The following is a 14,962-nucleotide window of genomic DNA, read 5'->3' on the forward strand; positions in this document are numbered from 1 at the left end:
ACTTCAAAATTAAATGTTTGCCATCAGTTTCTGTCTTAACACAATTTAACCATTATAAATGTTGTACTCTTGAGAGAGAGTGCTTATTGTATATAAAATAATGTACAATTAAAAGTATTCAGTAATACTTTCAGTGAATTTTTAAAAGAAATAGTAAAAGATGCTTCTCTTTTTACAAAAAAAAAAAAATAATAGGCCGCAGTGAAATATCATGGTGACAGATCAAAGGAAAGTTTGGTGAATTTTGCCATGCAGCATGTTAGAAGCACAGTGACAGAATTATGGACAGGTAATTTTATTTTCTTCATTTGTTTTATTTTCAAGGATACTTTGAAAATGGTATTTTAAGTTTTCTCCAGTAACAGGGTTAACATTTTGGTCATATTGAAATTTTAACGTATCTTTTCCATGTTTTTTAGAAGGGAATTTTGTTATTCTGACCTCTGCTAAATAATTGGCATTTAACAAATGAATCTTATTTGTATAGAACAAACAGTTAAGATGTGGGAAATGAATATGATGTGATGTGAGGTGAAACAACTTTCAAAGTAGAACTGAATGTCTAGTTAACGAAGTGTTTTATTGTTCTCATAAGTGTACTGCATCAGGCCATCACTTCCTGCACATCCAGTGTAATTTTAAAGTTTAAAAACTCTTCTAATCTTAGACTTCGGACTTATCAAGTGACTTTAGGTGGATTATTTAACTACTCTGTGCTACCCATGAAATGGTAGTATTCACATCTAGTAAGGTGTTTATGTCATTCATTAAATACAAGTTATGTCTTGGAAACCGTGTTAAATGTTAGAGCTGCAGTAATAAAATATATAATCCCTGCTTCAAGGGCCTCATTATTTTAGCAAGTAAGGCGTGAGTAAAACCATTAAAATGCAATGTAGTAACTACTATGATAGAGGCAATCTTAGAGAAACATGAAGAACATAAAAGAACTCAGATGTGGAAAAGAGGAAGGGTTAGAAAAGACTTCTTGAATGAAGTCAGACCCAACCTGTCATGAAAATGAAGCCTTTAAAGATCACTGTGAACTTGGTAAACTGGCAGTGCTTCATCATGAATCTGACAAAAAGATGGGCAGTGAGTGGAGTGGCCTGGGGGGAGACATGGCTAGCTGAATGGGCAGACAAAGCTCAGACCACAGGGGCCTTGGTTGCCAGTTTTAGTTTCTTTCTTAATGAAATGATGAATTTAGATTTTATGTGATGAAAACAATGGAGAGTTAGTGTAGGAATTTGACATGCTTCAAGAGGATTTTTATGAATTCCGGAATTCAAAAAATAGGTAATTTGCTTTATTTTCTTTTAAGGAAATTTTGTTAACTCCATAGAAACTGCTTTTGCTGCTGGTGTTGGCTGGCTGATCACTTTTTGTTCCAAAGGAGGAGGTAATTTTATTTGTTACTTTGTTATGTTGAAGAAATCATAACACTTAATTTTTAGGTGGCAATATTTTTTTCTTCAGTTTTATTGAGATATAATTGCCTTATAACATTGTGTAACTTACAGGTATACAACCTATTGATATACTACGTATATTGCAAAATGATTACCACCATAGCATTAGCTAACATCTCCAACCTGTCACATAAGGACAATTTCTGTTTCATGATAAGAACATTTAAAATCTACTTTCTTAGCAATTTTTGAGTGTATAATATAATAGTATTAGTTATAATCACAATGCTCTACATCATGTTCCCAGAACTTGTTAATCTTATAACAGGAAGCTTGTACCCTTTGACTAGGTGTCAGTCTTAAGTATGCTACCATAATTGATGATTCAGTACTTCAAACTATAATATATATCTGAGCATAATTTTTTATTTAATGAATATCTACCTTTTTTTGTTATTTTACACTTGTTATAAAATTATTAATTTGTTAAAGTTTCATTTATAACTTTGTTTGATGGACAAGTTTTCCAGCTTAATTACACTCATTATAATTATACCTTCAGATAGACACAGATGTGTTTGGCAGTTTGCAAAAATGATTAGTCGTTGGGACGCCTGGGTGGCTCAGTTGATTAACCTTCCATCTTCGGCTCAGCTCATGATCTTGTAGTTCGTGAATTCAAGCCCCGCATCGGGGCCCTGTTCTGACAGTGTGGAGCCTGCTTTGGGTCCTCTGTCTCCCTTTCTGTCTGCCCCTCCCCCGCTTGTAGTTGTTGACAGATGTAACCCTCCCCAAATAATAATTTTTTGGTATTATGGACTTTTCTTCATACTTAACATATAAAAAATGTATGTATGTTTGCCTTACAAAATTATATATTTGAAGATGATAACTTTCCATTTCTAGGAACCTTTCCACCAGTAAATTAACTTGAAAATTCAGTACCCCATGTACCAAACCACAAACTCCATTCAAACAATGAGATTGGCCCAGTGTTACAAAATTCATTAACATGTTTTTATACGTTTAATCCTAACATGGGTCTTTAACCCAAACTTTACCTATCAGCTTTATACTGTTCTGTTGCAAATGAATTGCCTTGCAGCTAAAATGAATCACTCACCCTATCCTGTAAGACCCATGTTAGGAAGGTATTGCCTTCAAGCAAAAATAACCCTTAGTCTAACAGTGAGGGATTTTGTTCCATTTTGGCCTAATGCACAAATTTCTGTTCATTCCACATATTAAGAAAACTTAAACTTTCTGATATTCTTTTACTTTTCATCCCAGGTAAATTGATTTTACGTGTCTTTATAGGCTCTGTGGTGCTACAGTTTCCTTCTAAATCTGTCTCATTGTATCCCAATATTCATATTTTTAAGAGCTTCTGTGAAAATGAAGAAAAAGTTGTTTTAAGATCGTATAATATTTTAGGAAGGAAAGCTTCTATATTCGTTCTGTGAGATTAGCATTATCCTGTTACCAAAACCAAAAGACCCTACAGAAAAAGAGAACTACAGGCCAATCTCTCTGATAAACATAGATGCAAAAATCTTCAACAAAATGTTAGCAAATCGAGTCCAACAGTACACTAAAAAAAAAAAAAAAAAAACATTCACCATGATCAAGTGGGATTTATTCCTGGGATGCAAGAGTGGTTCAACATTAGCAAATCAATCAGTGTGATACATTACATCAGCAAGAGAAAAGATAAAGATATGATCATTTCAGTAGGTACATAAAAAGCATTTCACAGAGTACAACATCCATTCATGATAAAAACTCTCAACAAAGTAGGTTTAGAAGGAACATACCTTAACATAATAAAGGTCATATACAAAAAACCTACAGCTAACATCACACTCAATGATGACAAACTAAGAGCTTTTCCTCTAAGATCAGGGACAAGACAAGGATGTTCCCTCACCACTTTTATTCAACATACTAGTAGAAGTCATAACCACAGCAGTCAGACAAGAAAAAGAGATGAAAGGCATCCACATCGGTAAGAAAGAAGTAAAACTTTCACTGTTTGCAGATGATATGATACTATATATAGAAAACCCTAAAGACCACCAAAAAACTATTAGAACTGATCAATAAATTCAGTAAGTCACAGGATACAAAATTAGTATACAGAAATCTGTTGCATTTTATACACTAATAATGAAGCCACAGAAAGAGAAATTAAGAATTTAGAATTGCACCAAAAAAAAAAAAAAAAAAAAAAAAAAAAACCTAAGAATAATCTCAACTAAGGAGGAAGGAACTAAGTTTAGTTCCCTTAACTAAGGGAAGACCTGTACTCTGAAAACTATAAAACACTGATGAAAGAAACTGAAGATGATACAAGCAAATGGAAAGATATTCCATGCACATGGATTATAAGAACAAATGTTGTTAAAATCTCCTATGCTATCCAAATCAATCTGCAAATTTAATGCAATCCCTCTCAAAATACCAACAGCATTTTTCACAGAAGTAGAACACATAATCCTAAAGTTTGTGTGAAACCACAAAAGACCCCAAATAGCCAAAGCAATATTGAAAAAGAACAAAACTGGAGGTATCACAATCCCAGATTTCAGGATATACTGCAAAGCTGTAATAATCAGAACAATGTAGTATTGGCACCAAAAAAGACACATAGGTCAATGGAACAGAATAGAGAACCCAGAAATAAACCCATGCTTATATGCTCAGTCTGTGACAAAGGAGGCAAGAATATACATGGGAAAAAGATAGTCCCTTCAACAAATAGTGTTGAGAAAACAACCACTTTAGTACACCATGATAAACACTAATTGTTTAATCCCTATATTGTACACCTGAAATTAACACTGTGTGTTAACTACTGTAATTAAAATTAAATAAATAAAAGACTGTTATATTTTAAAGGTTCTTTATATGTTTTTATCATATAGATTTGTGACATTTTAGTTCCCCAAAATCATGAGATCTCTTCGATAAAGGGGATTGTTGATAGGAGCAGATTTGAGAATAAGATCCAAAAGCGATTCTCTTTAACTAGAAACCTTGGGAAATTAACAGGAGAGAATGGAAAAATGTGTGAGAGTGCGTATGCACATGTGTGCTTGTGTGTGTGTATATGCACATGTGTAGTATGAAACTTAGTAAATGTGTCATTCTTACCACTGGAGTCCAGTCAGTTGCCTTAGAATCAACATGGTAGTTTGTGGGAGGAAAGTCAAAAGGAAGTATAGACTTAATAAAGCTAAAATTAGGTCATAATTTTTTTTTCCTCCCTAGATTGTTTAACTTCACAGACACGACTCAGGCTCAGTGGCATGTTGGTAAGCATCAGCTATTTTGCAAAACTATATGGCCATGTTAAGAAAGACATTTAAAAATTGATTCCTAATATTTCTTTGTATTTTCTTGAACATTTAACTCACTTACTTATAAATTTTGGTTTTTGATAAGTGTATTCATAGCTATAAAACTTCTCTTCCTAACTAGAATTTTGGTGCTTTTATTCACTTCGAATATTCTGTAATTTAGTTATGAATTCTTCTTTAAACAAAGGAGTTTATATTTAGTGTTCGAATCATCTCCAAATTATATTTTGTACTGTTATGTTTTGTTATTTTGTTGCATATTTAGCTCTCATCATGCTATGGTTGAGGACATAATATGTGTGTTGTTGATACTGTAACACTACTGAAGTTCCCTTTGTTGCCTGGGAGTTTGTCAGTTAGGAAATTTGTGAAAGATCTATGTGTGCTCAATATGTTTTCTGTATATATTAGGTATAATTTTTTTATGTATTAGACCAACTTTATTAATCACGTTACTCCAATCTGCATCATTTATATTCCAGGTAAACTTTTTTGAAAGTTTTAAATTTAAAGTACAAAAGTTGGGGCTTTCTGAATAAAGCTAAATCCCTCGAACTTTCTCTTTTACTTACACGCGACCTCTTTTTTGTTGCTTTCCATTGTAGGATGGTCTTGTTAACATAGGATGGATGGACTGTGCCACCCAGGACAACCTTTGTAAAAGTTTGGATATTACGACAAGTACTACTGCCTATTTTCCTCCTGGCGCCACATTAAATAACAAAGAGAAAAGCAGTGTTTTGGTATGAATTACTTTAATTTCTTTACATATAGGTGAGCACACACATTCAAACATAATACACCATTTTGTAAACAAGGAAACGAGTCCATTTATAATGTTTAATTATTTAGAACAAATATTTAACTTTTGGGATTCTGTTTAATGGGAAAGTCTCCTTATAAGGATTATTTTTTACAATGGTATCAACCATTAAAATTTACAGCCCAAAAGTGTGGAAAACATTCTTAGGTTGTATGAATTTTCATTGGTTTTCATTTAAGTGTGTATTTTCTAATGTTAAAATATAGATCATTTGTAGGTTTGGCTCAGAGTCAGTATCTGTTTTTTTTAAAGCACCCTGTTAGATTTTCTGGTATACACTTAGTTTGGAGATCACCAGTATGGTTCACCTCCCTAATTTTATGAATGAGGAGACCAAGGTTCAAGCTAGTTATCAAGAAGCTGAGATTAATAATGGGATATTGGATAGATCCCTAAAGAACCTCAAAAGAAAATAATAAAAGACAAACTTTCATAAATTTATGTCTCTGTATTTTAATTCTGTTTTGATGTTGACAAAAATAACATATTCATTACTGAAATTCATTAATGGGTATAGAAATGTATACAGGCTGGGCACCTGGCTGGCTCAGTCAGTGGAGCATGTGACTCTTAATCTCAGGGCTGTGACTTCAAGCCCTACGTTGCATGTAGAAATTACTTAAAAATAATATCTTTAAAAAAAAAATGTATAAAGACAGATGGAAAATTCACTAAAACCAAATCACCCACAGACAAGCACCATCAAATCTTGATAAATACTTTTCCAGATCTCTACTTACATATACCTGAATTATGACTTCATGCTGACAACTCTCCAGTTTTATCTGTGGCCCAGACCTCTGGCCTCCACTCCAGATATATATATATCCTACTGCCTGAATTATTCCACATCTCCCCTGGGATATGAATTGATGTCTCAAACTTAGATGGCTATAACTATACTCCTAGTATTCTCCCATAAATCTGCTCTACCCACAGTTTTCCCAATCTCAGTTGATAAAAACCCCATCCAGTATCATTCAGGCCAAATACTTTGGAGTCCTTCTCGATTCTTATTTTTCTCATATTCTGTAACCTATGTCAGGAGAATCTGTGGCTCTTTAAAATCTTTCTAAAATCCACTCCCACTGCTATTAGAGCATTTATCACCTTATAATATACACTAATATCTTACCTTTTTATTTTTATTTTTCTCCCACAATACATTTTTAAATTTGGATGTTTTTACCGTTATATGTCAAATCCCTAGGAGATTATCTGGCATGTAAGTGGACAATATATATAATGCCTATGTATATTATATGCTATGTGCTAGAGATACATATACATATCAACAATCCCTAAGTAGCAATCCATTGACTAAATGTGACCTACTTAATCAGTGCTCTCTTGATATTTAAGTTACCTACTATTTCATGATTATAAGCAGTGTTGTAATGAACAATGTTTGTTCATCTTTGTGCACTTCTTCAATTACCTATTTAGATGAAATAGCCATGGCAATTTTAATTTTGTTTTGCCAGATTGCCCCTACAGAAAATTTCTATTTATACTGTGCCACAGTGTATGAGCATGCCTCTTCCCTTAACATAGGCTCTTGCCTTCAGTACCACAGTCTCATGTTTTAGTGAGATCTTTCTGCTTTTTGATATAAAACTGCAAGCTCAGATGCAACCCTAGGAGACATACATCAGTGATTCTGGAAATACTGTAATACTGTAGTAACAGAGAGTGATGAATTAAATAGTCTTTGTCTCTCTTAAAAGCATTCAAGTTTTTAAAAAAGTAAAATGTCTTATGGTCTGTCTCAAAGTGAATTGATTGAGAAAACATATGGTCTATGAGAAAACATATGGTCTAACATAAACATCTTCTTGGTTATCTCTTAAATACCTCCCGTTTTCACTATTGGCAAATCTTGCCTTATGTATTCTAGCAACAGTGTTTTCTGCTTGGTGGTTTGTTTTGTTGGCCTCTGAGTTTATTTACTTGTATGACATATGTAGTTTATATCTTCTTTAAACACTCTCCTTCCCAGGTAAATTTCAGTTATAGTACTTGACATCCATCTTTTCCCCCTTTCCTAACCCGTATATTCAGCAAACATTTATTTACTGAGTCCTTATTGTCAACAACATTGTACTGGGTAATTGGGTAGAAAATTCACTTAATTTGATAAATGTCCACACAGTATAGCGAGTCACTACAGTATAGCCCCCATTGTTTTAAGATGTGTTATTTATAACAATGTTTTACACCATTCATATCCTAATGTAATTCTAAAACCCAAAATGCCATTATCAAAGGTAATTTTGTAGTTATCTGCCATTTAAAAGTACCCAGTATTTGTTTGCATTCCATCAATAATGAAAAAAATTCAGTTTGTAATAAACTGATTTATTGTGCAGTGACTGTAATATACTAGGTTATATTATTAATTTTGTGTCCTCAAACACATATTGGGAAATAATCCCAAAAACAAGTTTGTAACTTTGCATTAGATATAAAGAGGACTTTGGGTGCTATAATTAGGTTATTTTGAGGCAGACAGAGCTGTTGTCCCAACTGATTTAGTGTGTTCTGTAATTGAGAAAATGGTCACCAAATGACACTTTTTAAAAATGATTTATGTGTATATTTTATAGGAGACATGTTCTGTGTATAATGAATAAAGAACTTTTTTAAGAGGGAGGGGAGGGAGGAAGGAAGAAATTCAGAGGTTAGACAATATCCTTTATAAATGTAAGTACCACGTTTTACTCTACAACAAACAGGTTTATAACGAGATTCTAGTGGATTAGTCACTTACATATTTATATAGGCTGCTATAGGAGTATTTTTAGTAAAACCTTCCTAATAAATGTGATTGATGTCAATGAACTGTAGTACCATGGCATGAAAGTTTTGTTTGGGCTTTGTAAGCCCTTTGGTAACAGAAAATATTTCATATAGATCTTTAACAATATGCTAAAAATCTAAGAAAAGAAAAACAAGCTTTAAGGAAAGAAACTTAGAAAAAAACATTTTCTATTATGTTGTACTCGTCATTTCTATCCAAATGGTTACTCCCGTGTTGAGCACAGTTAAGCCCTGAACACCATGGTAGTTCCAACAAGTTTGTACTGGAATTTCAGATCTTTCAAGTAGTACTTGAGTTGTAAAGTTTATAAAGCATTGGCCTTCCACAAGACATGATGAGCGTTAAAATTAATCTGAACATGATACAGTTTTTCCCCAGTAATTCAGAGGTTACTCCACGTTATCATGAAGTTTATTATAGAATGTGCACCACAATTAACAGAAAATTCCATATAATGTAATTTTACATCAGTGTTTTTAAGAAACAGCCCACTTACACAGCTTTTTAATGATTGGCAAACTATGGTACATTTTTTTAAAAATACAACATTTAGAATAAATAGCTTAAAAACTTTTTAACTTTTGTGATTTTTTTTTAAAGAGTTCTCTGTAAAAAAGGACACTAAAATAAATGGGTGTTGATTAAAAAGATTACAGTATAATTCTTTTATTTTAGTTCCTTCATTCACTGGATGCTAAAGAAATATATTTGGAAATAATGCATAATCTTCCAGATTTTGAACTACTTTCGGCAAATACACTAGAGGTAATATTTCTATTAATAATGATAAATGGTAGTAAATGTTGGTAGCATTTCACATGTTAACATTTTAAAATCAGCATTTGTCTCATTCATCACTAGACAGAAAGTAGCAGTTTCAAAGGATTTCATATACATATCCGTTATTCTATATTAAACTCTAATTGCTGGAGTTGCAACTTCATGGTGGGTGTAGAGTTCAGGAAAACCTAACCAGTCCTGAATGATGTCTTTCAGCAGGAGTGTCAGAAAAGTCAAGATTTTTTATCACAAAGCAGCTGTGGGTCTGTTTTGGAATTTTATGTTCTTGCTTATAGAACTATTTATATTGTTCACTGAGAGTTAAGCAGCTTTAGCAATACTCAGTTTGCAGTAGAATCAACTTTTTTTTTTTTCTATTTCTTGATCCCAGAGCCTTCCAAGTCGTATCCCTACCAAACTGCTAAGCCTAAAAACAGTTTACTTCCCTACCCCCAAATTTTTAGCTATGTATCATTAAAGTTAGATACATTTTTTGGTACAGTTGTCTGCTTTAAGATTTTATAACTTAGTGATTTTTATCTTCTTTAATAGAAGATTGATTTACATTGCATTATTGCAAAGAAATACACAATAAAATGGGTCTGAATTTTAGACAGTATTTTGAAGTAATGGGTAGGTGGCTAAAATTTAGGTCAAAGAAATAAAGATTAGAACCCTTAGAATTTATTGACTCTGACATTATTTTTCACTTTTTCCCCCCTTTTTATCACTTCTAAGGATCGATTGGCTCATCATCGGTGGCTCTTATTTTTTAATTTTGGAAAACATGAAAATTCAAACGATCCTGAGTTGAAGAAACTAAAAACTCTACTTAAAAGTGAACATATTCAAGTAAGGAAAATGTATTCTGCCTAGCCTTCTGCTAGTGTGCTTTCCTACTAATTTAATATATAAAGTTACATTTTAAGGAACGTAAAAATGTTTGTTTGAGATTCTAGGTTAAGAAACTCCTAAATGCTTTTGTTCTTCTTTTGTAGTTTTGTTTTTCTGTTAAAAACCAACAGCGATATCTAAAAGCAGTTAACTTTCATTTCTCTTGGATAGTTGGCATGTGATATATCTGTATCAGAAAATTTTTCTGAAATGCATACTATAGAAGAATGTCTTCTCCTTTTTACAATTCTTGTTTCTTGTGGCATCAGAGGGGCTCAGTCGGCTAAGCATCTGACTCTTGATTTCCGCTCAGGTCGTGATCTCATGGTTCAGGAATTTGGGCCCTGTGTCAGGCTCTGCACTAGCACAGAGCCTGCCTAGGATCCTCTCCCTTGCTTTCTGCCCCTCCCCCTCTCATGCACGCATGCACTCTCTCAAAATAAATAAACATTTTTAAAAAAGTAAAATTTGTATTTCTTTAATTTGTAATCATAGTTTAAAAATTAGGATATATAAAGAACAAAATGAATTAAAACAAATATTTAAAAATTACCCATATTCTCACTACTATTAATGGCTCTCCTACAAAATTTACTGTGTAACCTCTCAGACTTTTTCTACATATGTTATAGTATGTGGGCATAGGGATATATGTGCACATACATACATATTGTAATGGCCATTGTGATAGACATACATGTAAATTTATATATGAACTTTTTAAATAAAAATGGATTCACTATTACAATAGTCCCTCCTTTATCTGCAGGAGATATGTTCTAAGATGCCGAGTGGATGCCTGAAACCACAGAGAGTACCAAACCCTGTATATATTATGTTTTTTCCTATACATACATACCTATAATAAAGTTTCATTCATAAATTAGGTGCAGTAAGAGATTAACAGTAATAATAAAATGGATAATTAAAATAAAAGTTACGTGAATATGGGCTCTCTCAAAATATCTTACTGCACTGTACTCTCATGAATTGATATGAAACCGTAAAATGCTTACATGATGAAATGAAGTGAGGTGAATAATGTAAGCACCATGGTGTGTTGTTAAGTTACTCCCGACCTGACAGTGCTTTAGAAGAGAATCCTGTGTTGTGGACTACAGTTGGACAAATGGAAACTGAAACGACAGAAAGTAAAACCACTGATAAGTGAGGAACTACTATATTCTCCTTTGTAGAATTTTCCATTTGACGATATCATGTATTTTCTTAAATGCCTTATAAGGCCCCTTATGCTTTTCTTATTATGCATATGTATATGTGTGTGTATGTATGTATATATAGGTACACATATATATATATATATATATGAATTTAGCCTTTAGGGATGGTGATCAATATATATTATTAAATATATATGATGATAAATATATTTAGATATTTAATCTATGCTAAATAGATAAATATCATTTAAATATATGATATAGATATTTGATGATAAATATAGATGATGAATATAGATATGATAATATCTATATTTATCTTCATATAGATACCATCATCCCTAAAGACTAGGTGGTATTTCACTATATGATTACACCATAATTGTTTAACAGATCCATCTTATGTTTTTTCTATTTTATGTCAAAAATACATACTGTAAAAATGCAGTATGAGGAATTTTCTTAAGATTTTTTTTTTAATTGTCCTCATTACCAATGTCCTCCATAATGTTTATATCGTTTTGTATTCTTACTGGCAACATGTGAGTAGCCATTTCTCCACACCTGTGCCAATCATGATAGTATCATTTTTTGTAATCACCATTCTTATAGGCCAAAAGTGATATATTAATAATATTCATTTTCATTTACTTGCTTTCTAGTGAGGTTGAAAAAATCTTTTGTGATTATTAACAAATCATAATTTTTCTATTTTCTCTCTGTCTCTGGCCTGTTTTCTTTCTTCTGAAAGGAGATTTATCTTTTTATTTTAGTGGATCCTCTAAAATCTTGCAAATATTTTTTCATGGTTTATCATTTGCCTGTTAGCATTCTTTATGCAATTTTCTTTCACACTGTATGAAATTGTCAACCTTTTTCTTATTTCTGCTTTTGAGGTCTTGAAAAGTTTTCTATCTCTCCCACTCCAAGATTATATAAGTGTCTTCTGCATTATTAGAAGAGTGGATGTCTTAAGCAACTTCATGTTTTCTAGAATATTTTCTCTCAAGTTTTTGAACTCTCTAGGAGGCTTTGTTTTTCCTTCACTAAACTTAGTTTCAGTGTTCAATGTAAATTATTTCTATCTCTTATTTTCATGGCCAGTTAACTTCTTTTTAGAAACTGTTAGAGCAATGGCATTTCTTTATGAATATTTAAAAAATGAATATATAAGATTTTGTTTTCATCAAATTAAATTTTCTCCTTTAGGTTGGCAAGTTTGACTGTTCCTCTGCACCAGACATCTGTAATAATCTCTATGTGTTTCAGCCATGTCTAGCAGTATTTAAAGGACAAGGAACCAAAGAATATGAAATTCATCATGGTAAGAAGGGAAAAATGATAAAAATGTGTATGTATTTTCAAATAATTTTTTATTTGTACTTTCTACCTCTTTAATTATTTTTTAACTGAAATGTAGTTGACACACAGTATTGCATTACTTTCCGGTATACAACAGTGATTCCACAACTCTGTACATTATGCTGTGCTCACCACAAGTGTAGTTCTCATCTGTCACTGTATGGTGGTATTAATAATACCTTTGACTATATTCCCTGCTCTGTACTCCATGACTTACTTAATTCCAGAGCTGGAAGTCTAGCCCCCACTCCAATTCACCCATCCCTCCAATTATCTCCCCTCTGGTAATCACCAGTTCTTTGTGTCTATGAGTCTGTTTCTACTTTGTTTTGTTTTTTAGATTCCACAAAAGTAAAATCATATGGTGTTTGTCTTCTCAAACTTATTTCACTTAGCATCATTCATTTTAGGTTCATCTGTGTTGTCACAAATGGCAAGATCTCCTTCTTTTTCATCGACGAGTAATCATATTCCATTTGTGTGTGTGTTGTCTGTGTGTATATACACATCCTCTTACCCATCTATTGATGTACACTTGTGTTGCTTCCATATCTTGGCTATTGTAAATAATGCTGCAATGAGCATGGGGTGCATATATCTTTTCAAATTAGTGTTTTTGTTTTCTCTGGGTAAATAACAGTAGAATTACTGGATTGTATGGCATTTTTATTTCTAATTTTTTGAGGAACCTCTATACTGTTTTCCACCTCTATACTGTTTGCCTACCAGTTCTTTTTTCTCCACATCCTTGCCAACTCTATTTCTTGCTTTTTGGTATTAGTTGTTCTGACAGGTGTAAGATATCTCATCATGGTTTGGATTTGCTTTCTCTGATGATTAATGATGTTGAGCATCATTTCATTGGTTTGTTGTCCATTTATGTATGTGTCTTCTTTGGAAAAATGTATCTTCAGGTCCTCTGCCCATTTTTAATTGGATTGTGTGTGTGTGTGTGTGTGTGTGTGTGTGTGTAGAGTTGTAGGAGTTCTTTATATATTCTGGATATTAACCCTTTATTAAGTACGTTATTTGAAAATATCTTCTCCCATTCAGTAGCTTGGCTTTTTTTTTTTTTTCTTTTTATTCCTTCACTGTGCAAAAGCTTTTTATTTTGATGTAGTCCTAATAGTTTTTGCTTTTGTTTTTCTTGCATAGTAGACAGGTCTAGAAAAATTGTTGCTAAGGTAATGTTGGAGATTACCACTTATGTTTCCTTCTAGGACTTCCATGGTTTTTGGTTTCCCATTTAGTTCTTTGATCCATTTTGAACTTATTTTTGTGTATGGTATAAGAGAGTGGTTGAGTTTTATTCTTTTGCATGTAGCTATCCAGTTTTCCCAGCACCACTTACTGAGGAAACTTGTCTTTTCTCCATTGTATATTCTTATCTCCTTTGTCAGAGATTGACCATACAAGCATGGGTTTATTTCTGGGCTCTGTATTCTGTTTCTTTGAACTAAGTGTCTGTTTTTGTGCCAGTATCATACTGCTTTGTTTACTGCAGCTTTGTAGTGTATCTTGAAATGAGGGACCATGATACCTCTAGCTTTGTTCTTCTTTCTCAAGATTGCTTTGGCTCTTTGGGGTCTTTTGTGGTTCTTTTTACCTTGCTTTGTATAAACGTACTCACTATAAATAACTTTGCTTTTGTTAGTAAATAGGTTTCTTTTGGAGAAAGATATTTTGAATTATATTTAGTTGCTTTATTCTCTTTACTCTTCTTTGTAAAATTATTCACTTTTGGGTGCCTGGGTGTCTCAGTCGGGTAAGCTTCCGACTTCGGCTCAGGCCATGATCTGACAGCTTGTGGGTTCAAGCTCCGTGTCGGACACTGTGCTGATAGCTCAGAGCCTGGAGCCTGCTTCAGATTCTGTCTCTATCTCTCTCTCTGCTCCTGCCCCACTCATGCTCTCTCTCTCTCACACACGCACATGTGCTCTATCTCTCAAAAATAAACATTAAGAAAATAAAATAATTCACTTTTTTCTGCTATTTTAGTGTTTGAGCAAGAATGCTGGTGACATATCAGGTTAGTGCAGACTTTAAGGGTCTTGTGAACAAAAGTAAACACCACCTATAGTTTTCGTTTCTAGTGTGCCAAATGTAGCATCTCAACTATGGGCATTTTTCAGATTTTTCTTCCACTAAACTACTAAATATTTCTATGACTACTTTATCTCTCTCTGTCTCCTCATTTGGCCTGATTCTTCATGTTTGTTTTTGTGTTTTAGGTAGATCAGTTACATCTGGTCTAGAAGGAGTGGCCTTCTGTAGAGAGTGTCTTGTTGGGCCCAGAAGCCCAATCCCTCCTGGCCACCAGAGCCAGGTAT

At 33.1% G+C, this 14,962-nt stretch overlaps 1 protein-coding gene across 2 annotated transcripts in view; it reads left to right on the top strand.

Annotated features, from left to right (window-relative positions):
* Nucleotides 1-14,962, top strand: part of DNAJC10 (DnaJ heat shock protein family (Hsp40) member C10) — a 52,121-nt gene that overhangs the window by 19,402 nt on the left and 17,757 nt on the right. For both annotated transcript variants that reach the window (XM_006935397.4, XM_045034105.1), the window contains exons 7-13: nucleotides 196-289; nucleotides 1,325-1,402; nucleotides 4,683-4,726; nucleotides 5,377-5,514; nucleotides 9,091-9,180; nucleotides 9,934-10,047; nucleotides 12,480-12,594. In XM_006935397.4, the coding sequence (XP_006935459.3) occupies nucleotides 196-289; nucleotides 1,325-1,402; nucleotides 4,683-4,726; nucleotides 5,377-5,514; nucleotides 9,091-9,180; nucleotides 9,934-10,047; nucleotides 12,480-12,594 (673 nt within the window). The remainder of the gene's footprint in view (nucleotides 1-195; nucleotides 290-1,324; nucleotides 1,403-4,682; nucleotides 4,727-5,376; nucleotides 5,515-9,090; nucleotides 9,181-9,933; nucleotides 10,048-12,479; nucleotides 12,595-14,962) is intronic.

Source organism: Felis catus, chromosome C1 (genome assembly GCF_018350175.1).
Source record: "Felis catus isolate Fca126 chromosome C1, F.catus_Fca126_mat1.0, whole genome shotgun sequence".
NCBI lineage: Eukaryota > Metazoa > Chordata > Mammalia > Carnivora > Felidae > Felis > Felis catus.